Raw genomic sequence first — 27,168 nt, 5'->3', positions numbered from 1 at the left:
CGTCTCGCTGGCTCTGCTGCTACTGAACCCTGGGCTTCCTGTCCTCGCAGGTCATTTCCTCAACGCTTTGCCGGGAGCTCGTGGCGTCCAGACGAACGCTCGCAGGCTGCACGCAGTCCTGCCGGCACAGGCTCCGGCCTATCAGGAGGAGAGTACTGACACGAGCGCTTTAAGCCCTGAGGCCGACCTGCCAGCGAATGAACCGAGCCAGCCGGACTCTCCGCCGCTCCTCGCTCAGCAAGACGGCGAGGCAGCGAGGGTGTTCACTCCGGAGGACAACGACAGTAGCGGTGGCCATCCAAGTGACGGCGAGCTGCTCAGCCTGCTGAAGGAGCAGGAGGAGAGGAAGAAGTGCGTCATCTGTCAGGACTTGAGCAAGACGGTGCTGCTGCTGCCGTGTCGCCACCTCTGCCTCTGCCGGCCCTGCGCCGACATCCTGACCCAACGCCGCGCCGTCCAGCAGCGCTGCTGTCCGCTCTGCCGGCGGCCCATCACACAGACCATGGACGTCTTCCTCTGATGGACCCGGACCAGAGCTGCAGCGTTAGTCAATGGACAGAAAAATCATTCCGATAATCAAGAAATCGTTAAAGTAATTTTTCATGTTAGAATAAGATTTGTTTCAGATCATATTAAAGAGATTTAAAGTCATCTTTTGTTTTCTGATGTTTTCGAGACCAAAAGATTAAAGAGACACAAACAGGAAAAACATCTTCGTGCTCAGTTTTGAGATTTCCAAAATCTATTTTACTAACTGTGTGTAGATCTAAACTCACAGCAGCGACATTACATAACGCCTCATTTACATATTTAAACATGAACACTTGTAATATAAACTGTTGACGTGAGTCATGAAGCTTCATGATCTCTATCGTCACATCTTCACCTGCAGTGTGGAATTGTTAGTTGCAGCTCTCGGACAAACAGAAAGATCCTGTTTTAGTTTATCATTTTATTTATGAGGAGTTTATTTAGATTGTTTGTTTATTTTTTTGTTTGAATATTTTCTAATTCCCCGGACAGTGTTTGAGGTCTTGAAAAGAGTTGTATAAATTAAATGTATTATTATTTGAGAAGATGGTTCGTCTTCTCTAAATGAAATCTAACACTGGATTCATGCTCCTGAGGATTTGTGCCAAAGACTGTATTTTTGTAAAACAATGCATGTTCCTTTTTTTATTTATATTTTGAACATTTATAAAAAACCTTTTGATTTAATTCCTAACTCGTGAGCAGGTCGTACTTTCTTTTAGCATTCTGCTACAGATTAAATTAATACATATTACCACATTTGGGCTTTATTTGTTTGTTTTTATAGAAGATTTAGTTTTTTATCATTTACTCAAATTCTGTCACTGAAAGTTGTGTTTCATTCAGTAAATAAAGATTCTGCTGCATTTTGAATATGAACTGAAAGATTTCTTTGTCGCTTTTCTTCAGTATAAAGAAAAGAATAAGGGTTACTTTGTTTATTTTTATTTCTAATGTTTTTATTAACATTTACATTTTTTTCACCACTTCACTGGAACTTTTAATGGATATTTTATAAATGTTCTGCGTTTGAATATATATATATATATATATATATATATATATTAATGTGTGTGTGTGTATATATATATATATACACATTAATATATATATATATATATATATATATATATATTAATGTGTATATATATATATTGTGTGTGTGTGTATATATATATATATATATATATATATATACATTAATATATATACACATTAATATATATATATTAATGTATTATATATATAATACATTAATATTAATATATATATATATATACACTAATATATATATTAATATATTATATATATTAATGTATTATATATTAATATATATATATTAATATTAATGTATTATAAATACACATTCATATATATATATTAATATATATATAATATATATATATAATATGATAGACGTAAAACAAATACACTCAACGAATGCTGTATATTTAATATATGTAATATTTTTACTTTTATTATTTATATATAATAATATAATAAAACAATATACTTCATTAATACAGCACCTTTCAAAACAAAGTTAAAAAGTGTTTTTTGAAACCAGAAAGAATTAACATTAAAAAGATGTACTCACATTAATAAAAACTACTTTTTGAAGGTTAAGTTTTTCTGATTTAAGTTGAAACTAAATCTACTAAAGAAAGGAAAGTAAACATAAAACAAAACTAAATAAATGAAAATATTAAATACTGAACACCAGAAAGTGCACAACATATATTAAATGTACAGGAAGTTACAAAGTGCACTGCGTTATATTTCTGGGGGTGTGCGAGGCAGCAGGTTTGGTTTCTGGGAGATTTGAGATGAGACGCTGATTTCTGAGTTCTCAGAAACACGTTTTTGTTTTCCGTGGCGAGCAGTTTGACGCGTTGACGCTCGTCACGGTTAATTGAGTTGTTTCTCTAAGTGACAAACACACGGTGTCAGCAAACCTGGAACAACCATTAACCTCTGAGTGCACGTTCGTCGTGAGTAAATCATCCTCAGCGGGGAACAGGAGACACGGACTGAACAACATGCTTTTATCAGGATGCTTTTGTGTTATTCTTCGTCGTCTTCTTCAGACGAGAGGAAGCATGAGAACATGAGAGTGTGTGTTTGTAACTGTGTGTACATACACCAAACTTTCCACTTTCATTCCTCTCTATATTCTGCAGCTTTGTGCAGAGGGCTTTGTTCACATGTCACTCACAGCTCATGTTATACACGCTACACTCACTACATGCAGGAGATGCACAGAGTTCTGTGTGTTGACAGGATTTAGTGATTTATGGAGTGATACAAAGACAGATCCAGAATCTGTACAAACCTTTGACATGTGAACAACATGAAACACTTTGAACCTGCTTCATCCAGACTTCACTTTATATCTGGACATGTAGCAGATTACACACATTTAATGACATAATGCCTAATTTACATATTTAAACATCACAGTTCAGAACACCTTTAATATGAGTCGCAGACTGAAGCTCAGTGAATGAAGACACTAAACAGCTGTTCTTTGTTTGGTGCACGTGTATTGGTTTGACTTATTTAAAGTTAATAGTTGAATTTGTATTCTGTTGTTTCTGTATGTTGCACTTCAAACTGTTTGAAGACAGAGTTCACTTTTACGATTGTATTTGAAGATATTGTTCTTACAAGATTCTTGCTGTTCAGAGTTTTATCTCCAGGATTGTTTACACTTGTTGTTGCTTTGGACAAAAGCGTCAGATAAATGTAATATAATGTAATGTGATGTAATGTGATGTAATGTGATGTAATATAATGTAATGTAATGTAATATAATGTAGAATAATGTAATATAATGTAATGTAATGTAATGTGATGTAATATAATGTAGAATAATGTAATATAATGTAATGTAATGTAATGTAATGTAATATAATATAATAGTAATGTAATGTAATGTAATGTGATGTAATGTGATGTAATATAATGTAATGTAATGTAATGTAATGTGATGTAATGTGATGTAATATAATGTAATGTAATGTAATATAATATAATGTAATGTAATGTAATGTAATGTAATGTAATGTGATGTAATGTGATGTAATATAATGTAATGTAATGTAATGTGATGTAATGTAATATAATATAATGTAATGTAATGTAATGTAATGTGATGTAATGTGATGTAATATAATGTAATGTAATGTAATATAATGTAGAATAATGTAATATAATGTAATGTAATGTAATGTGATGTAATGTAATGTAATGTAATGTAATATAATGTAATGTAATGTAACATAATGTAATGTGATGTAATATAATGTAATGTAATATAATGTAATGTAATGTGATTGTAATGTAATATAATGTAATGTAGAATAATATAATGTAATATAATGTAATGTAATGTAATGTGATGTAATGTGATGTAATATAATGTAATGTAATATAATGTAATGTAATGTGATGTAATGTAATGTAATGTGATGTAGAATAATGTAATGTAATGTAATATAATGTAATGTAGAATAATGTAATGTAATGTAATGTAGAATAATGTAATGTAATGTAATGTAATGTAATATAATGTAATGTAGAATAATATAATGTAATATAATGTAATGTAATGTGATGTAATATAATGTAATGTAGAATAATATAATGTAATATAATGTAATGTAATGTGATGTAATGTAATATAATATAATGTAATGTAATGTAATGTAATGTAAAGTAATGTAATGTAATGTAATGTAATGTAATGTAATATAATGTAATGTAAAGTAATATAATATAATATAATGTAATGTAATGTAATGTAATGTAATGTAATATAATGTAATGTAATGTAATGTAATGTAATGTAATATAATGTAATGTAGAATAATATAATGTAATATAATGTAATGTAATGTGATGTAATATAATGTAATGTAGAATAATATAATGTAATATAATGTAATGTAATGTGATGTAATGTAATATAATGTAATGTAATGTAATGTAATATAATGTAATGTAATATAATGTAATGTAGAATAATGTAATATAATGTAATGTAATATCAATGTAATGTAGAAAATGTAATATAATATAATGTAATGTAATGTAATGTAATGTAATATAATGTAATGTAGGAATAATATAATGTAATATAATGTAATGTGATGTAATGTAATGTAATGTAATGTAATATACTGTAATGTAGTAAATATAATGTAATATAATGTAATGTAATGTGATGTAATGTAATGTACTGTAATATAATGTAATGTAATGTAATGTAATATAATGTAATGTAATGTGATGTAATGTAATGTAATGTAATGTAATATAATGTAATGTAGAATAATATAATGTAATATAATGTAATGTAATGTGATGTAAGTAATGAATGTAATCTATTAATGTACTGTAATGCTAATATAATGTAATGCAAATAATGTAATGTAATGTAATATAATGTAATGTAATATAATGTAATGTAATATAATGTAATGTAATGTAATATAATGTAATGTAATATAATGTAATGTAGAATAATGTAATATAATGTAATGTAATGTAATGTAATGTAATATAATGTAATGTAATATAATGTAATGTAGAATAATGTAATATAATATAATGTAATATAATGTAATGTAATGTAATATAATGTAATGTAGAATAATGTAATATAATGTAATGTAATATAATGTAATGTAATATAATGTAATGTAATGTAATATAATGTAATGTAATGTAGAATAATGTAATATAATGTAATGTAATATAATGTAATATAATGTAATGTAACATAATGTAATGTAATATAATATAATGTAATGTAATGTAATGTAATGTAATGTAACATAATGTAATGTAGAATAATGTAATGTAATGTGATGTTATGTAATATAATATAATGTAATGTAATGTAATATAATGTAATGTATAATGTAAGTATATAATGTAATGTAATATAACATAATGTAATGTAATGTAATATAATGTAATGTAATATAATGTAATATAATGTAATGTGATGTAATATAATATAATGTAATGTAATATAATGTAATGTAATGTAATATAACATAATGTAATGTAATGTAATATAATGTAATGTAATATAATGTAATATAATGTAATGTGATGTAATATAATATAATGGAATGTAATATAATGGAATGTAATGTAATATAATGTAATATAATGTAATGTAGAATAATGTAATGTAATGTAATATAACATAATGTAATGTAATGTAATATAATGTAATATAATGTAATGTAATATAATATAATGTAATATATGTAATGTAATGTAATGTAATATAATATAATGTAATGTAATATAATGTATATAATGTAATGTAATGTAATGTAATATAATATAATGTTAATGTAATGTAATATAGTAATGAATATAATATAATATAATGTAATGTAATATAATGTAATAATGTAATGTAATGTAATGTAATATAATGTAATGTAACATAATGTAATGTAGAATAATGTAATGTAATGTGATGTTATGTAATATATTGTAATATAATGTAATATAATGTAATGTAACATAATGTAATGTACTATAACATAATGTAATGTAATGTAATGTAATATAATGTAATGTAATGTAATATAACATAATGTAATGTAATGTAATATAATGTAATATAATGTAATGTAATATAATGTAATGTAATGTAATATAACATAATGTAATGTAATGTAATATAATGTAATGTAATATAATGTAATATAATGTGATGTAATATAATATAATGTAATGGAAAATAATGTAATATAATGGAATGTAATATAATGGAATGTAATGTAATATAATGTAATGTAATGTAATATAATGTGATGTAATATAATGTAATGTAATGTAATATAATGTAATGTAATGTAATATAATGTAATAATGTAATGTAATATAATGTAATATAAGTAATGTAATATAATGTAATATAATGTAATGTGATGTAATATAATATAATATAATGTAATGTAATATAATGTAATATAATGTTAATGTAATATAATGTAATATAATGTAATGTGATGTAATATAATCTAATGTAATGTAATATAATGTAATATAATATAATGTAATATAATGTAATGTGATGTAATATAATATAATGTAATGTAATATAATGTAATGTAATGTAATATAATGTAATATAATGTAATGTAATATAATGTAATGTAATGTAATATAATGTAATATAACATAATGTAATGTGATGTAATGTAATGTGATGTAATATAATGTAATGTAATATAATATAATGTAATGTGATGTAATGTAATATAATGTAATGTAATATAATTTAATGTAATGTAATGTAATGTAATGTAATCTAATTTAATGTAATATAATGTAATATAATATAATGTAATGTAATGTAATATCATGTAATATCATGTAATGTAATGTAATATCATGTAATGTAATGTAATGTAATATCATGTAATATCATGTAATGTAATGTAATGTAATATCATGTAATATCATGTAATGTAATGTAATATCATGTAATATGATGTAACTGTAATGTAATGTAATATAATATAATGTAATGTAATGTAATGTAATATCATGTAATGTAATATAATGTAATGTAATGTAATATCATGTAATATGATTGTAATGTAATGTAATGTAATATAATATAATGTAATGTAATGTAATATCATGTAATGTAATATAATGTAATGTAATATAATGTAATGTAATATAATGTAATGTAAAATAATGTAATGTAATATAATGTAATGTAATGTAATATCATGGAATGTAATGTAATGTAATATCATGTAATGTAATGTAATATTAATGTAATGTAATGTAATGTAATGTAATGTAATTAATATAATGTAATGTATAGATGTAATATAATGTAATGTAATATAATGTAATGTAATATAATGTAATGTAAAATAATGTAATGTAATGTAATGTAATATCATGGAATGTAATGTAATGTAATATCATGTAATGTAATGTAATATAATGTAATGTAATATAATGTAATGTAATGTAAAATAATTGTAATGTAATATAATGTAATGTAATGTAATGTAATATCATGGAATGTAATGTAATGTAATATCATGTAATGTAATGTAATATAATGTAATGTAATATAATATAATGTAATGTAATGTAATATAATGTAATGTAATGTAATATCATGGAATGTAATGTAATGTAATATAATGTAATATAATGTAATGTAATGTAATATAATGTAATGTAATATACTGTAATGTAATATAATGTAATGTAATGTAAAATAATGTAATGTAATGTAATGTAACATAATGTAATGTAATGTAATATATATATATATATATAAATATATATAAAAATATATAAAGATATATAAAGATATTAAAAAATCTATTTAAAGATTAATATAAATATAAGATATATATAAAGATATATATAAAGATTAATATAAAGATATATATAAAGATATATATAAAGATATATATAAAGATTAATATAAAGATATATATAAAGATATATATAAAGATATATATAAAGATTAATATAAAGATATATATAAAGATATATATAAAGACTAATATAAATATATAAAGATATATAAAGATATACAGATATAAAGAATAAAGATATAAGATTAATATTAATATATATAAATATAAATATATATAAATATAAATATTAATATAAATATAAAGATATATATAAAGATTAATATTAATATAAATATAAAGATATATACGATGTATAAAGATATAAGATATCTATAAAGATTAATATTAATATAAATATAAAGATATATACAGATATATAAAGATATATATAAAGATTAATATAAATATAAAGATATATACAGATGTATAAAGATATAAAGATATCTATAAAGATTAATATTAATATAAATATAAAGATATATACAGATGTATAAAGATATAAAGATATATATAAAGATTAATATTAATATAAATATAAAGATATATACAGATGTATAAAGATATAAAGATTAATATTAATATAAATATAAAGATATATACAAAGATGTATAAAGATATAAAGATATAAAGATATATAAAGATTAATATAAATATAAAGATATATATATATATATAAAGATTAATATGAATATAAATATAAAGATATATAAAAATATAAAGACATAAAGATATAAAGATATATATATATATATATATATATATATATATATAAAGATTAATATTAATATAAATATAAAGATATATAAAGATATAAAGATATAAAAAGATATAAAGATATAAAGATATCTATAAAGATTAATATTAACATAAATATGAAGATATATACAGATGTATAAAGATATAAAGATATATATAAAGATTAATATTAATATAAATATAAAGATATATACAGATGTATAAAGATATAAAGATATATAAAGATTAATATAAATATAAAGATATATAAAGATATAAATATATAAAGATATATATATATATATAAAGATTAATATGAATATAAATATAAAGATATATAAAGATATAAAGACATAAAGATATAAAGATATAAAGATATATATATATATAAAAAGATTAATATTAATATAAAGATAAAGATATATAAAGATATAAAGATATATATAAAGATTAATATTAATATAAATATAAGGATGTATAAATATATAAAGATATAAAGATATAAAGATATAAAGATATAAAGACATATATATATATATATATATATATATAAAGATTAATATTAATATAAAGATATAAAGATATATATATAAAGATTAATCTTAATATAAATATAAAGATATATAAAGATATAAAGATATAAAGATATATACAGATATATAAAGATATAAAGATATATAAAGATATAAAGATATATACAGATATATACAGATATATAAGATATAAAGATATAAAGATATATAAAGATATATACAGATATATACAGATATATAAAGATATAAAGATATATAAAGATATATAAAGATATAAAGATATAAAGACATACAGATATAAAGATACAAAGATATAAAGATATACAGATATACAGATATAAAGATATAAAGATATACAGATATAAAGATACAAAGATATAAAGATATACAGATATACAGATATAAAGATATAAAGATATACAGATATAAAGATATAAAGATATACAGATATAAAGATATACAGATATACAGATATAAAGATATAAAGATATACAGATATAAAGATATAAAGATATACAGATATAAGATATATAAAGATATACAGATATAAAGATATACAGATATACAGATATAAAGATATATAAAGATATAAAGATATATACAGATATATACAGATATATAAAGATATAAAGATATATACAGATATATACAGATATATAAAGATATAAAGATATATAAAGATATATACAGATATATACAGATATATAAAGATATATAAAGATATATAAAGATATACAGATATAAAGATATAAAGATATAAAGATATACAGATATAAAGATACAAAGATATAAAGATATAAAGATATACAGATATAAAGATATATACAGATATACAGATATAAAGATATAAAGATATAAAGATAGAAGAAGATATGAAGTCCGTTGTTCCACGACCAGGACGGAATCCGCATTGTTCCTCTTCAATCAGAGGTTCGACTACCGGCCGAACCCTCTTTTCCAGTACCTTGGAGTAGACTTTACCAGGGTGGCTGAGAAGTGTGATACCCCTGTAGTTGGCACACACTCTCTGGTCCCCCTTTTTAAATAGGGGAACCACCACCCCGGTCTGCCAACCCCTAGGCACTGTCCCAGACTTCCACGCAATGTTGACGAGGCGTGTCAACCAAAACAGCCCCTCCACACCCAAAGCCTTCAGCATTTCTGGACGGATCTCATCAACCCCTGCGGCTTTGCCACTGTAGAGTTGTTTGACTACCTCAGTGACTTCCATCAGGGAAATTGACGATGATCCCCCATCAGCTTCCAGCTCTGCCTCAACCATAGAGGGCGTGTTAGTCGGATTCAGGAGTTCCTCAAAGTGCTCCTTCCACCGGCCGATAACCTTCTCAGTTGAAGTCAGCAGGGTCCCACCCTTGCTGTACACAGCTTGGATGGTTCCTCGCTTCCCCCTCCTGAGGTGCCGGATGGTTTTCCAGAAGCACCTTGGTGCCGACCGAAAGTCCTTCTCCATAGCTTCTCCGAACTTCTCCCACACCCGCTGCTTTGCCTCTGACACGGCAGAAGCTGCCGCCCTTCTAGTCCTTCGATACCCTGCAACTGTTTCCGGAGTCCTCCCGGATAACATAACCCGGAAGGACTCCTTCTTCAGTCGGACGGCTTCCCTGACCACCGGGGTCCACCACGGTGTTCGAGGGTTACCGCCCCTTGAGGCACCTAAGACCTTGAGACCACAGCTCATCACCGCAGCTTCAGCAATAGAGGTTTTGAAAATCGCCCACTCAGGTTCAATGCCCCCAACCTCCACAGGGATGGCTGAAAAGCTCCGCTGGAGGTGTGAGTTAAAGATCCCCAGGACAGGGGCTTCCTCCAGACGTTCCCAGTTCACCCGCACTACCCGTTTGGGTTTACCAGGTCTGTCCAGAGTCTTCCCCCACCCCTTGATCCAACTCACCACCAGATGGTGATCAGTCGACAGCTCCGCCCCTCTCTTCACCCGAGTGTCCAAAACATGCGGCCTCAGGTCAGATGATACGATTACGAAATCGATCATTGACCTTTGGCCTAGCGTGCTCTGGTACCACGTGCACTTATGAGCATCCTTATGTTCGAACATGGTGTTTGTTATGGCCATTCCATGGCTAGCACAGAAGTCCAACAACAAACAACCGTTCGGGTTTAGATCAGGGAGGCCCTTCCTCCCAATCACAGCCTCTCCAGGTGTCTCCATCGTTTCCCACGTGTGCGTTGAAGTCTCCCAGCAAGACTACGGAGTCCCGTACTGGAGCTCCCCTGCAGGGCTCCATTCAGGGTCTCCAAGAAGGCCGAATACTCAGAACTGCGGTTTGGGGCATAGGCACAAACAACAGTCAGAGTTTTCCCCCCCATAACCCGAGGTAGAGCGACCCTCTCGTCCACCGGGATAAACTCCAACGTAGCGGCGCTCAGCCGGGGGCTAGTGAGTATCCCCACCCCGGCTCGATGCCTCACACCTTGGGCAACTCCGGAGAAGAATAGAGTCCAACCCCTATCCAGGAGTACGGTTCCAGAGCCAAGACTGTGTGTGGAGGTAAGCCCCACCAGATCCAACTGGTAGCGATCCACCTCCCACATTAGTTCCGGCTCCTTCCCTCACAGAGAGGTGACGTTCCACGTCCCCAGAGCCAGCCTCTGCTGCCCGGGTCTGGTCCGTCGAGGTCCCTGACCATCACTGCCACCCATGTGACAGCGCACCCGACCCCAGCGGTTTTTCCCATGAGTGGTGGGCCCACAGGATGGATGGATGGATGGGAGGCACCACGTAGCTTCTTTGGGCTGTGCCCGACCGGGCTCCGTGGCAAACCCGGCCACCAGGCGCTTACTGTCGGGCCCTCCCTCTGGGCCTGGTTCCAGACGGGGGCCCCGGGCTTCCTCCGGGCAGGGTCTCTCCTTTCCTTTCCCTTTTTTTCATGAAGTCGTTTTTGATCCATTCTTAGTCTGGCCCCTCGCCTGAGACCAATTTGCCTTGGAAGACCCTACCAGGAGCACTAGGCTCCAGACAACACAGCTCTCAGGTTCATAGGGACACACAAACCTCTCCACCACGATAAGGTGATGGTTCCCAGAGAGGTAAAGATAAAGATATATACAGATATACAGATATAAAGATATACAGATATAAAGATATACAGATATAAAGATATAAAGATATACATATATAAAGATATACAGATATAAAGATATAAAGATATAAAGATATAAAGATAATATATAAAGATATACAGATATAAAGATATAAATATATAAAGATATAAATATATAAAGATATAAAGATATACAGATATAAAGATATAAATATATAAAGATATAAAGATATACAGATATAAAGATATATAGATATAAAGATATAAAGATATACAGATATATAAAGATATAATATATAAAGATATAAATATATAAAGATATAAATATATAAATATATACAGATATAAATATATAAAGATATAAATATATACAGATATAAATATATACAGATATAAAGATATAAAGATATAAAGTAATGCAGATTACAGATGAAGTCCTGAGCTCAGCAGATCAGTGTTCAGTATCCGTCAATAAGAGGTGATCAGATCAAGTCGGCTCATTAGCTCCGTTTGTTTTACTGAGTGCTGCAGGTAAACACACACACACACACACACCCCCACGCACACACACACACACACACACACACACACACACACACACACACACACACACACACTCACAGTGGGCGTGTGCAGGTGGTATAAAAGGAGAGGAGGCCCTCTGCTCTGCCTCACACCAACAAGCTCCCAGCTGACCTGCTCCTGCTCTTCATCACAGTCACCTCCTCCTCTACAGGTGAGACACTCTTCCTCCTCCTCTTCCTCCTCTACATGTGAGATACTCCTCTTCTTCCTCCTCTTCCTCCTCTATTAAAGAACACATTTCTACCACTACAGTTATTTAAGATCTTTAGTTACTTTACAAATGTATATTTTTCATCTAAATCCCACAAAGTTTGTCAAATGAAACTTCAACGCTGTGAAATGTGAAGATGAAGTTTATGAATGATGAAGATGTAACATGGTTACAGGTGAAGCAGTATAACGTTTAATGTTCAATCAAAGGTGTTTGTGTTTATAAGAAGTGAAATATATAATATATAAATATATAATATCGTGTGTCTGCAGCTCTCCTGCACCATGTGGCTCCAGTCTGTGTCTCTGCTCGTGCTTCTGCTCGTGTCGGGCTCCCAGGCCGCCTCCGCCCCGCAGCACCTGTGTGGCTCTCACCTGGTGGACGCGCTCTACCTGGTGTGTGGGGACCGAGGCTTCTTCTACAACCCCAAGAGAGACGTGGAGCCCCTGATGGGTGAGACCCCCCCCCCCCATTAAAATGTTCTGAAAGTAGCAACATTGAAAGAGTTCATTCTGCAGAATGACCCATTTCAGAATAAAACATATGAATTATTACATTATAATATTATAACATTTTGAGTCTCTGCAGTTGTTTTGTGACGCCTGTGTGTCCCGTCAGGTTTCCTCCCACCGAAGGCGGGCGGGGCCGCGGCGGGCGGAGAGAACGAGGTGGCCGAGTTCGCCTTCAAGGACCAGATGGAGATGATGGTGAAGCGAGGCATCGTGGAGCAGTGCTGCCACCAGCCATGCAACATCTTCGACCTGCAGAACTACTGCAACTGAACAGCCGGGCTTTGTGTAGCCTAGCTTAGCTTAGCATAGCTTAGCTTCTTGGCTAACTTAGCCTGACCCCCCCACCAGCCCACCTGCACATGAAGACACTGCTGTCGTGTCTCTGGGGAAACAACTGCTGAGAAAAGGATGAAATTATTTTTCCTAGAAAATAAAGTTTGGGGAATTAAGATATTAAGATACGTGTGTTTTTATTACTCTCTTTACTGTCGTTTAATAATTCTATTATTATTGTTGTATAACTTTATTTAAATAGCACCTTATATCACATATAAAGAAGTCATTCAATAATATAAATATTAAAAACATCCATCTGGTTTCATGCAGCTCACACTGAAGGAGGAACATGTTTCAGATACTTCATCTATATTAAGATTTAATCCTCCTTTAAACTGAAGGATATTTATTTATTCAAACTTTCTTTTTTCCTTATTTCTTTTATTACAAAATGCTGACGATTGAGAAACGCTTCGGTGTTTCTCCACAGCTGCCACCAGGAGGCGTCACATTATTATTTTATTAAAAGCAACCGTGGCATCAAATAAACAACTGCTATTTAAAGCTTACAATTAAAAAAGAAAATAATAATATTTGATATTAACGATCAAGACTCAGTGAAATATGAAAATAAAATTAATATATAATATTATTATGGCATTCTTTTTACAATGTTTCGTGAGACAAATGTTAAATCAAAACATATTTAAAGTAGCAAAATTAAAAGTTCTAAATAATATAACTTATATTATTGTATTATTATTATTGATGCATTAATGTGTTCATCACTTTAAGAAAAGCAAGAGAGAAAATGGAGAAATAAAGGGATGAAAATATGTACAAATACAATATATATATATATATATATATATATATATATATATATATACATATATACATTTCACAAGGGATCAATAAAGGGTTAGGGTTATATATAAAATATAAAAATATATAAATTATATGATGTAAAAATAAATACAATATATATATATATATATATATATTGTATTTATTTTTATATATTGTATTTTATATATTTTATATATATATATTTATATATATTTATGTATATATATATATATATATATATATATATATATATATACATTTCACAAGGGATGAATAAAGTTTATTTAAAACCTATAATAATACGTTATTGTATTTATTGTATTAATCTGCACAGTCAGATAAATGTAGTAACAAGTCAAATATTTCCCTTTGAGACAAAGTGTATGAAAGAGCAGAAATGTAAATACTCAAGTGAAGTATCTCAAAGTATTACTGATGTACATTATTTTAAACATTTGTAATGCCTCAAAGGTCAGGGCGGCAGTTGTTTGGTACACCTGCGCGGCCCGGCGGGGCGGAGCTGGGTGGGGTCGGGTGTCGCTTTGTTTACCTCTCTGCTGTGTTCAGTCTGAGTTCATCCGTGAAGAAGGAAACCTGCTCACCGAGAGAAGAGTCTTCATGTCCCGCGAGCTGCTCGGTGTTTTCACCTTTTCATTTCCCGGAGCTTGTGCGACACGATGCGGGATGTGCGGGACGTGCGGGATGTTCACCTGGACGAGGACACCTGCAGGAACGGTAACATCACTTCTCCTTCAATGTCTTCTTTGTCTTTCTCTCACGAAGAAGCTGTCTCTTACCGTGTTAGAGGTCCCTGAACACAACACGAGGAGGCCGCTGTAAAGGTTGATGTATATAAAGTATATTATATATATATATATAATATATTATTATATAGTATAAAGTATATTATATTATATATAATATATTATTATAAAGTATATTATATTATATATAATATATTATTATATAATATAAGTATATTATATATATATATAATATATTATATATAGTATCTTATAAAAGTATATTATATTATATATAATATATTATTATATAATATAAAGTATATTATATTATAATAATATATTATTATATAGTTCTCAGTATATGAATTAGATATAAGATATTCTTATACAGGATAGGATATATATAATATATTATTATATAATAAAGTATATTATAGATAGATATAATATATTATTATATAGTATAAAGTATATTATATTAGATATAATATATTATTATAAAGTAATTTATTATATGATAATTATTATTATATAATATAAAGTATATTATATATATATATAATATATTATTATATAGTATAAAGTATATTATATTATATATAATATATTATTATAAAGTATATTATATTATATATAATATATTATTATATAATATAAAGTATATTATATTATATATAATATATTATTATATAGTATAAAGTATATTATATTATATATATATAATATATTATTATAAAGTATATGATGTAATGTGCACCGTGAAGTCTTCTTTCACGTATGATCAGAGACAAGCAGCAAATCTTTAACAATGAATGGATTATAAAAGTACTTTGTGTGTATTGTTGGACAAATAGCTCTAAATGTATTATTCATGTTCCCAAAGTACGATTGAAATCTAAGATTTTTATTATTTTAATCGACATTTCTTTCATGAAACATTTCTATTAAATAAACTTCCAACTATTCTGCTGATAACTGCTCTGACTCCAGCTGATGTGAATATTTCCTGATTTCTTTGACAGAAATCTGAATGTTTTGGAAACACCGCTCGACAAACGAATCAGATTAATCCAGAAAATAATCTTCAATCTTTTACACTCAACACATAAAAGAGATTATTTAAAAACATGTGAAAACATGAAGAACCTCGAAATGCAGATTCACTTTAGTTAATTGTTTTAATAATAAAATAAAACTAAAGAGAATTAAATAAACAATAACATCAGAAAATGTACTGGTGGAATAAAAAGATATATGTAATATATTATAATATAAATATATATATATATATATATATATATATATATATGTAATATATTATGATATAAATATATATATGTAATATATTATATAAATATATATATGTAATATATTATAAAATATAGAGATGTAATATATTAGATAAATATAGATAGGTAATATAGGATTATAGAAAAGAGATAGCTGAAGATAGATAATAGAAATCTATAATGTAATATCTTAGGAGAAATCTATATATGTATCTCTTATTATATAAATATCTATATGTAATATATGATAATAAATATCTAATGTAAGTAGATTCTAATAAATCTATAGATCTGTAATACATTTAAATTAAATATCTATATCTGTCCTCTCTTCTCCTCTAAATGTCTATCTGTAATCTCTATAATATAAATCTAATATGTCCTATATTCTTCTCTAAAATATCTATGTAATATATTATTATCTAAATCTATCTCTGTAAATTTCTAATAAATATATATATCTATATATATGTAATATAATATATATATATATGTATATATTATTATATAAATATATATATGTAATATATATAATATAAATATATGTGATATATTATAATATAAATGTATATATGTAATATCTTATAATATAAATATATATATGTAATATATTATAATATAAATATATATATGTCATATATTATAATATAAATATATATATGTCATATATTATAATATGATTCACAAACAGACATAAATATGTAAATGAAAGAATTCAAAGAGAGATCTACACATCGAAACTTTCTTTCTGAAATCCAAATAATCTTTATATCATTAATGAACTTCTTGCATGGATATGAAAGTATCTATGTGACCGGTAACATGTTCGTCAGCGGCTGCGCCGTGTTGACACAGTAAATATTGATCTTCTGCTGCCAAGTCCTCCGTTTACAGCTCAGTGCTCGAAGCTGAGACACAAAGCAGCAACGCACTCAGCAAACACCGACATGAAGCCTCCAACAGGAAGCACTTCCTCCTCGAAATGAAGTAAATACTCAACATATCTTTTACACAACGACGGTTTATATCAAATGTCTTCCACTTTGAATATTCTAATCTTATTCTATTAATCTCCCTTTTATATGATTTACATACCTTTGTATTTATTTTAAACTTATTAGTATCATTAATATTATTTATAATTATTAATAATTAGCTTTCCCCTCACTTACAAAAACAAACTTAAGACGCTCGCTAATATTCTGTTTTCTTTCATTTATATTGTTCAAACATGTACGAACACAATAAAAACAAGGAAATACTTATTATTATACTTATAGTGAATATATTGTGAATATAAAATGTTCTGAATCTAAATAAAACACAAAATAAGTTTATAGACGTGTGTTTAAACAGGAAACAATAATAAGAAGTAAACATCCCATAATATCCAACAAGGTTCTCGGCCACGGATCCTTAAGAGATTAAAATGCATTGAATTATTAATCTAAAAATAAGGCTTTAATTTGTATTGAAATGTCTTAAATCAAACTTTTAAAAGTCTTGAAATTGCAAAGACGTGAAATGTGAAGTTTTGAATCTGCGTCTCGTTTTGTTCTAAGTTTATTTTTTACAGTCTGACTTTTATCAGTGATTATAAACAACTTTGATTTTGCTGCATTTGTACAGTTTGTGCAGGAAACCATGGAAACAGCAGGGTTTACGTTCTGCTGCAATGTGTTTACTGAGGACGCTTCTTTACGACGATTACAGGAGCTGACGTTCACAATCTAAATCAAAACTCAACCTTATCGAACGGCAGGAAGGAGCCTCAGCAGAGCGTCGCCACCTTCTCTTCACGCCAACACGTGCGATTAAAACATGTTCTCAGTCGTGACACAGACGTCTCCACAGCAGCTCGACATGTTTACCTTTCAACTGCCTTTCAAACGTCCATTTCTCTCTAATGTGTCTTTAATATATGTGTGTGTGTGTGTGTGTGTGTGTGTGTGTGTGTGTGTGTGTGTGTGTGTGTGTGTGTGTGTGTGTCATCTCAGGGTCAGGGGTCCGGCTGTGGTGCGGCTCTCAGTCCACAGTGTGTTCGGTCTCCGGAGGTCAAACACCGCTTTACACACACCTGGACAACAGCACACACACTGCAGGTAACACACACACACACACACACACTGCAGGTAACACACACACACACACACACACTGCAGGTAACACACACACACACACACACACACTGCAGGTAACACACACACACACACACACACTGCAGGTAACACACACACACACACACACACACACTGCAGGTAACACACACACACACACACACACACTGCAGGTAACACACACACACACACACACACTGCAGGTAACACACACACACACACTGCAGGTAACACACACACACACACACACACACACTGCAGGTAACACACACACACACACACACACACACTGCAGGTAACACACACACACTACCTTTGTCACTGCATTTTAAAATGTTCATTATGAAGTTTGAACTTTTGTTAAGCCTGATAGTTCACACAGAAGTGTAACGTAGTACATTATGTCATCATCTTATTGAATGCGTGTCAATGAACCGTGAAGTGAAAGGATTTCGCTGTAGATGAAACTTGATCAGTGAATTCTTTATGTGCTTTTCTCGGTGTAATAAAGTTATTATTGTTTGACTCCAGATGTGCAGGCGGTCGGCAGCTCCAACCCCTGGCTCGGCCTCACGCTGGCGCTGCTGTCGGCCTTCCTGATTGGTGGGAGCGTCATCCTGAAGAAGAAAGCTCTCCTCCGATTGGCCGACAACGGACACACCAGAGCAGGTCTCACTCCTGCCCGAATATTAACGATTTTAAATGAAAGCATAAACACAATAATATAAAAACTACATATCGACTGTGATACATTTCTGCACAATGTTTTCTTGATTAATGTTTTGGTGAACATCCCAGTTTCTCAAAGTCTTTGAATGTGTTTGTCAAAGATATTCACGTTAACATGATATAAAACGAATGGACTGTCAGACCCAGCCCGCTGTTCGGCTCATTGTCTGTAACTAGTGTGAAATCATGGCGGGATTAGCTAACTAGCTAACTAGCTAGCTATTTAGCTGACGGCTGCCTAGTTAGATAGCCTGCTAATGTCCGCCATGCTTTAATGCTACAGAAAAACAAAGTTGTTACTCATCCAGCAATAGCAATGTGCACTCCTACGCTGTGACAAGAGTGTGTGGACGAAGCATTAATTTGACTCTTTTACTCTCCATGTTCCGTAACGTTAATAATCTCCTGCTTGTTTTAGTCGCTACTTTCAAAACCTCGGTGAGTCTGCGAATGTTAGCGTAACAATGGCCGCCGCTCTGAGACACAGTTCTACTGCTTTTCTATTTCTATGGACGTCTGTCGTAAGAAGTGACGTCTCATGATCAGGATGTGATTATCTCTCAACCTGAAGATACATCTGAATGGTTCTGTGTTCAGGTGACGGAGGTCACGGCTACCTGAAGGACTGGCTGTGGTGGGGAGGCCTGTTAACCAGTAAGACTTTATTTTCTGTCTGAGCAGTTTTATGTAAGTAGAATAAATGCACCGGGAGACATTTCAGGATATTATTTCACTAAGAGTCTGATGATCGAAGGATATATTGCACCTGAAAAGGTGACACATTTCCAATTCTTGGTACAGATGTGATTTACAACATCAGTCGGGCGTTTCATTACTTTAATGGGTTTTATTACATTTCCATCCGGTTCAGTGCAACTTTTATAACATTTTCAGGAAATGATTAATGAATACTAAGAACCTGCTTTGCCTCTGTATTACAGGACATTACGTCTGTGAAACGTTGTGATTCGTCTGCACTCGTTCGCTGAATGTTGCGTTGTGAAGTGTTTTCTGCCGCTGCTTTGTGTAAATCTTCTTTGTAAATGGGAAATAGTTTATACTCTGACATAAAGGGTGAAACGCGTCTCTATTAAATGGAAATGTTGCTGTTTATAAAAGCTAGTGGGAGTTGGAATAAATGTGTATTTCTTTCTCTGTTGATGGAGCTTGGTTAGCAGTTTCCCTCCACTTCCAGTCTTTGTGCTAAGCTAGGCTAAATTCATCTGATATTCATCTTCCCAGGAAACCGGCTAAATGTCTGTGGTTGAATTTAAAAGCGTTGTTCATGTTTTATTCTATTTATTTGTGTCTGCAGTGGGAGTCGGAGAGGTCTGTAATTTTGCCGCCTACATGTTTGCTCCGGCCACGCTGGTGACGCCGCTGGGCGCTCTGAGTGTCCTCATCAGGTAGCCGTAGTTCTCAAAGTTCAATTCAACTTTCAGTTAAACTGCAACAGTTGCTGAAGGTCACAGAGACTCTGGTTTCAAAACTCGATTTGTTTTCAGAAGGAATAATTAATGGATAAATATGTTGCGTGTGTTTCAGTGCAGTTCTGTCTCCCTACCTGTTGGGGGAGGAGCTGAACGTCGTGGGGAAGCTCGGCTGTCTGCTGTGTGTGCTCGGAAGCATCTTGCTGGTTATCCACGCCCCACAGGAACAGGAAGTGACATCACTACAGGACATGACCAACAAGTTGCTGGAGCCCGGTGACTTTCTATTAGGATTATTTCAGATTTGATTGTTCAGAGACCGATGTTTCTCTGATCGATCCTTTTAGTGACGCTCGCTGTGTTCGTTGGAGACGTTGACATCTCGGAGAGGCTCTATGGAAGGAAGGGCCAGAACCTTCCCTCAGTGAGAAGGTTACGTTGTAAAGTCTACACGATGTTTGAAAACAAGCTACTTGCGCAGTAGCCTATTCACGCACTGATGGTTTTATATTTATCTTGCTTACGTTTAGTTACCCTGCTGGTCATTTTAAACTATTTGATATTAACGGTGGAAACCTGGCGCCGCATTTTTATCAATTTCTGCGATTGCTGTCAGTCTATGATTGGTCTAAGATGATCGGCGTGTAAATCTATAAACCAGCAAACAAGCCATGTTCCTCCTCTGCTTCAGAAACTCTTAACCCTTCCTACGTTTCAGTGTTTTCTCTCAGAGCTCTCTTAAGGCCTTGTCATAGGGAGATGTGTGGCAGGCCCTTTAAGGGCGAAGACACTGAACAACTTGTATTTCGTCTTAACTGCAAGTTTTTAGAAAATTAGTTTTCTTAGAATTTCGTCACCAGGAGCAAATCTCTGTACGAAGAAGCTTCACGAAGGACCCACAATGTTGAAACCTGGTCAACATTCAGAATGTTAACAGCTACATTCACTATTCAAACACAGAATAAGCTCTTTGGGTAGCTTCCTGTTTGTGTTCCAGGTGAACAGGATGCAGTAATGTGTTGTTTCCTGCGTTAGGTTTCCTGGTGTACGTGTCAGCGGTGTTGCTGCTGTGTGTCGTGCTCGTGTTGTATTTCTCTCCTCGGGTCGGCCGCTCCAACATCCTCGTCTACATCAGCATCTGCTCGCTGCTCGGAGCCTTCACCGTTGCCTCCGTGAAAGGCCTCGCCATCGCCATCAACACCGGTGAGACACGAAACAACAACGTCGTGAGTCTTTTTGTGAGTGATATTAAATCGTCCTGTGTTTCTCTGTCTAGTGGTTTATGATATTTCAGTGCTGGCTGATCCTCTCACCTGGATCCTGCTGTTGACGCTCATCGTCTCCATCATAACACAGGTGAGCTGTGAAGTTATTGAGTCCTCACCTTTTTACAGGAAGTGTGTTTACTGCTTTACTGTGGCGTCTCAACTCGAACAATAAATTAGAGAAACGGCTAAACGTCACTTTAAAAGAAAACGTTATCGACAGAATTGTTTCCCGTTGCGATCAATACCAGCTGTTATTTTGTACAAATGTGGAACGACTTCGTTATCTTTTGACTTTGACCCCCCCAACACAAAACTTCAACTTATATTACCCTTGTTTGTATTAAAGAATGTCTGACCATGTCCTTGTTGAAACATTATGACCTTTCAATAAAAGTTTGAGTCGGAGCGCTTCCTGGAATATTTTTTTCTAGGTGCTCTTTAGACAAGGATACATGTGGAGAAAACTTTTTAAACAATTAAAATGTCTTTATCGTCAAAACTTTACTGTCAAAACTTTACTGTCAAAACTTTACTGTCAAAACTTTACTGTCAAAACTCTGACTCCCTAACGAAGGCTTGATTCCGAAACGCTTCAGTATGTTTTTAGGTCTCAAATGACAAAATTAAATGAAAGAATATTACAGTAATATTACACATAGACGCCGTGTGTCTGTCAGGGCCGCCGCCACATTCGGCGACTTTGTTGTTTATGACTAAATTACGAGTCGGCTGCGTAACCACGGTGTAGTCCCGGCCACCCCTCGCCTAAACCACACTGAGTGTTTCCAGTAAGTGAGACCAAGTCTGACATTACAATCTGCTGTTGTGTGCTACATGTGTGAGAGGGAAACTGTCTGTCCTCCTGCAGGTGAACTACCTGAACAAGTCTTTGGACACCTTCAACACCCTGCTGGTCTACCCGATCTACTACGTCCTCTTCACCACCGTGGTTCTGTCCACCTCCATCATCCTCTTCCAGGAGTGGAGGAGCATGGCGGCCGTGGACGTGGTCACCACGCTGGGAGCCTTCCTGGTCATCGTGGTGGGCGTGGCCATGCTCCACCTGTTCAAAGAGCTGCAGGTTGGTTGTGCCCCCCCATCTGATATTTTCATTATCGATTAATCTTCAGATTATTTTCTTGATTAAACCTTTGGTCTATAAAATGCCAGAAAATAAAAAATGTCCAAGGTGATGTTTATAAATGTCTTGTTTTCACAAAATCACTTTAATTTCATACAAAACATTTATTTTTGTTAATTCTTTTTTGCATGAATGGTCAACAACCGTTGTTGCCAAAGCAGAACAATCAACAACAATATATTTTATAAATAATGTAAATCACATGTTATAGTTTCATTCAAATTTTAAGTTTTTTTAATAAAATACAACCTTAATAGTTCAGTTTGGGTTATTTTGTCCACCACATTGGTCCAAACTGAAATGTCTATTGGATGGACTGTAATGACATTTTTGTGCAGATATTCATGTTCCCCAGATTTTTAATCCTAACGACTTTGGTGATCCTCTTGCTTTTCACTTAGCACCACCAGAAGGTTGAACTGGGGGGGTTGGCCTGAGCCAGCCCTAACTATAAGCTTTTTCAGAGAGGAAAGTCTTGACAGCTGAAGGCTCTGGCTCCCATTGTACCTTTGGGGAACCCTGCATGTGATACAAGAATACAACATGCTCTGATGTCTTTATGTCTTTCAGATGACGATGAAGCAGCTGACCAATCAGCTGTCTGCTCCGGTGGAGAGGGAGGGGCTTGAACAGGAGGTTTCAACCAATGGACGAGTAGCAGTAGGAGGAGGAGTAAGCAGGAACAAAAAAGATGATAAATACGGACTGATGGACAACATGGTGATAGAGAGTCTGCCTCCTATGAGAGAGGAAGGACCAAGAGTCTTCATCATCAGCTGAAACAGAACGGAGACACAGGTTTGTCCTTCCTGTCTGGACTTCGTAGTTTCTCACTCCGACTGATAAGTCTATGTGCACTTTTTTTAAAAAGGCTTCTACTTTCACGGCGTTCCAGTTCATTGATAAGGTCCGTCAGCTTTCACACAAAACCGATCACCTGAACATACTAAACCTGAAGGAAACTACTTTACACTGAACCACTTCATACGTCTAAGTATTGGATATTAAAAAATCTAAAAGCATCCAACAGATATCCAAGACTGAAATGTGGATATTCAAAACGACCACAAAGACACAAAGTGAATTGAATTGTTCTCCAGATGTGACCACTGTACATTATCATTTGAAAGAAAAAGATGTTTGTGCTACACCTTTTTTAAATGTTGTTTTCATTGCACTCACAGCCAGTTACCTAAATAACCAGCTTCCTGTTTTAGTATTGTCTTGATAGGATTGAAGTAAAAGCAGTTTTTAGACGGCTGATAATCACCTGATGAGGTGCAGCTTTGTTTCTGTACAGCTGCTTAACGTCATAACGTAAATGAATAATCACCTGCAGGTTGACTCGAGTCACACAAACACCTACACAAGTGTGTATATATACATATATATATATATATATATATATATATATATGTATGTGTATGTATGTTTGGACTTTTGATCGAACAAAACCAAACATTTAAGGATTTCATGTTTGGTTTCGTACTTTCACATTTTTTTTACATTTCTTTGACAATTATTTGACAGTTTGTGACAGTTTGTGACACGTCGTAGTCCAAACAATTATTGATTTTAATTGAAGAACTTCTGGGCAGATTAATGGGGAAAGAAGATAATATGCAGCTTTAGTTTTAATATCTGGTGTTTTCTGTTAGTTTGAGTGGATTTTCTTCTCTTTCGTGGAAGTAAACACGACACGTGGGGCCATTTTCAGAGATTATTAACCGTAATGTTTCCCGCTCAAAACTATAAATTCATCGTTGATTTTGATCTTTTTATGGATTTGTTGTTAAAACTCATTTGTCTTCATTATTTCCGCAGCACTTCATTCACTTTAATCATCATTTTAAAAACATTTCTTAACCTGTTAACATTTAAAATGTCAAACATCTCTTTAACTTAACTCTTTACAGTAAATGAATTAAACTTTATATGTTTGTATTTGTGAGTGTTTTTCTTTTATGAGTCAAACGTTTGTTTTTATTGAAGGAAAAAAGAAACACGGAAAGTACTTTTGTTTCTGCGTGATAACCGCAGACGAGAAATGTTTCTTTTAATCTCTCTGCAGCTAAATGTTTTTCTCCCTGCGAGTTTGTTTATTAAAATAAATTCAAACTAAATTCTTCCTGAGAGGAAAAAGAACAAACCAAATTATGTTTTGGAAAATTTGCCGCATTTCTGCTTATATGTGATTTAAACTCGGTTAGTTTTATTAATGTTTTCTGATGCCTTAAACTCACCAAACTTTATATTTCCTGTTTTTTTAAATGTATATTTTTAATGCACAGATGCTTCAATAAAGAACAAAATGTTGAATTTAGTCTTTTCTTGCTGTTTATTTTATTGTTTTGGTCTTTTTTTATGACAAACATCGATTTGAGTTAAATACAACTTTAAGGTATTAGTAGTTAGTTTAAATATTTCTATTTTAGGACACTTTATACTTCTTCACTACATTTCAGAGAAGATTTTTGCACATCATAGAATCTGATCTATAAAGAATAATTTACAGTTTTAATATTATTTTTTACATTTTTCTTATTTTATTTCTATAAAAATTCATCCCGATGTTTTTGCTCTCATTATTATTTATATTTATATTTAAATTCATATTCTTGTTCAATTGTATGATAAACATTAAAAACAATTTGTATAATTTTTCGTTTTTTTTCTTATTTAATTTTTATGTAATGTATTTACAAAAGATTGTTTTTTAAATTAAATGTATTATTTCTATTTCTTTATTTGAATTCATCTTTTGATAAATGATGAACTTTAAAAAATAATTTAAAATTCTTTCTAATTTACCCCAATTTTCTTTTTTAAATTATTTAAATATTAATTTATATATATATATATATTATATATATATATTATATTATATATATATTTTTAAATGTATATCCTTTCAAGCAGACGAGCTCTGTCTCTTCTTTCAAAGGTCTCTTATAAACCTTGTTTAAAAACCTGTTTATTCCTCCACCAACAACACACTGTTCCACCAACTGTTCCACCAACAACACACTGTTCCACCAACAACACACTGTTCCACCGACAACACACTGTTCCACCGACAACACACTGCCCCACCATCAACACACTGTCCCACCGACAACACACTGTCCCACCGACAACACACTGTTCCACCACCAACACACTGTTCCACCAACAACACACTGTTCCACCGACAACACACTGTTCCACCGACAACACACTGCCCCACCATCAACACACTGTCCCACCGACAACACACTGTCCCACCGACAACACACTGTTCCACCACCAACACACTGTTCCACCAACACACTGTTCCACTAACAACACACTGTCCCACCGACAACACACTGTTCCACCGACAACACACTGCCCCACCGACAACACACTGTCCCACCGACAACACACTGTTCCACCAACAACACACTGTTCCACCAACAACACACTGTTCCAACAACAACACACTGTTCCACCAACAACACACTGTTCCAACAACAACACACTGTTCCACCAACAACACACTGTTCCATCAACACACTGTCCCACCGACAACACACTGTCCCACCGACAACACACTGTTCCACCGACAACACACTGTCCCACCGACAACACACTGTTCCACCACCTGTCCCACCGACAACACACTGTTCCACCGACAACACACTGTCCCACCGACAACACACTGTCCCACCGACAACACACTGTTCCACCGACA

At 32.1% G+C, this 27,168-nt stretch overlaps 3 protein-coding genes across 3 annotated transcripts in view; all 3 read left to right on the top strand.

Moving 5' to 3' along the window:
- Positions 1-1,410, top strand: part of LOC115018557 (E3 ubiquitin-protein ligase RNF26-like) — a 4,716-nt gene extending 3,306 nt beyond the window's left edge. Inside the window, exon 3 of the mRNA XM_029447609.1 lies at positions 1-1,410. This exon is cut by the window's left edge and continues 671 nt beyond it. Coding sequence (XP_029303469.1) covers positions 1-520 — 520 coding nt within the window. The 3' untranslated portion in view covers positions 521-1,410.
- Positions 1,411-13,383: 11,973 nt separating this feature from the next.
- On the top strand, positions 13,384-13,881 carry ins (preproinsulin). Its single transcript, XM_029447639.1, has 2 exons — positions 13,384-13,552; positions 13,718-13,881. The coding sequence occupies exons 1-2, from the start codon at positions 13,384-13,386 to the stop codon at positions 13,879-13,881; spliced, it is 333 nt and encodes a 110-aa protein (XP_029303499.1).
- A 1,430-nt stretch (positions 13,882-15,311) lies between these two features.
- Positions 15,312-25,773, top strand: nipal4 (NIPA like domain containing 4). The gene is made up of 10 exons (XM_029447600.1): positions 15,312-15,471; positions 18,769-18,873; positions 19,420-19,557; positions 20,215-20,271; positions 20,933-21,023; positions 21,163-21,323; positions 22,083-22,250; positions 22,324-22,403; positions 23,184-23,396; positions 24,027-25,773. Exons 1-10 carry the CDS (start codon positions 15,414-15,416, stop codon positions 24,234-24,236), a joined length of 1,281 nt encoding a protein of 426 aa, XP_029303460.1. The 5' UTR covers positions 15,312-15,413; the 3' UTR covers positions 24,237-25,773.
- The last annotated feature ends 1,395 nt before the right edge of the window (positions 25,774-27,168 follow it).

This window comes from Cottoperca gobio, chromosome 14 (genome assembly GCF_900634415.1).
Source record: "Cottoperca gobio chromosome 14, fCotGob3.1, whole genome shotgun sequence".
In the NCBI taxonomy this organism is placed as follows: Eukaryota; Metazoa; Chordata; class Actinopteri; order Perciformes; family Bovichtidae; genus Cottoperca; species Cottoperca gobio.
Note: the sequence above shows the minus strand (reverse complement) of the source record. Positions and strands in the feature narration are given on the sequence as shown.

Excerpts from the sequence above, each read along its gene's own strand:
- nipal4 (XM_029447600.1), top strand. The coding sequence starts at position 15,414 with ATGCGGGATGTGCGGGACGTGCGGGATGTTCACCTGGACGAGGACACC. Across the intron at positions 18,874-19,419 it reads CAACAGCACACACACTGCAG|ATGTGCAGGCGGTCGGCAGC; the intron begins GTAACACACACA and ends GTTTGACTCCAG. Across the intron at positions 19,558-20,214 it reads CAACGGACACACCAGAGCAG|GTGACGGAGGTCACGGCTAC; the intron begins GTCTCACTCCTG and ends TTCTGTGTTCAG.
- ins (XM_029447639.1), top strand. The coding sequence starts at position 13,384 with ATGTGGCTCCAGTCTGTGTCTCTGCTCGTGCTTCTGCTCGTGTCGGGC. Across the intron at positions 13,553-13,717 it reads AGACGTGGAGCCCCTGATGG|GTTTCCTCCCACCGAAGGCG; the intron begins GTGAGACCCCCC and ends GTGTCCCGTCAG.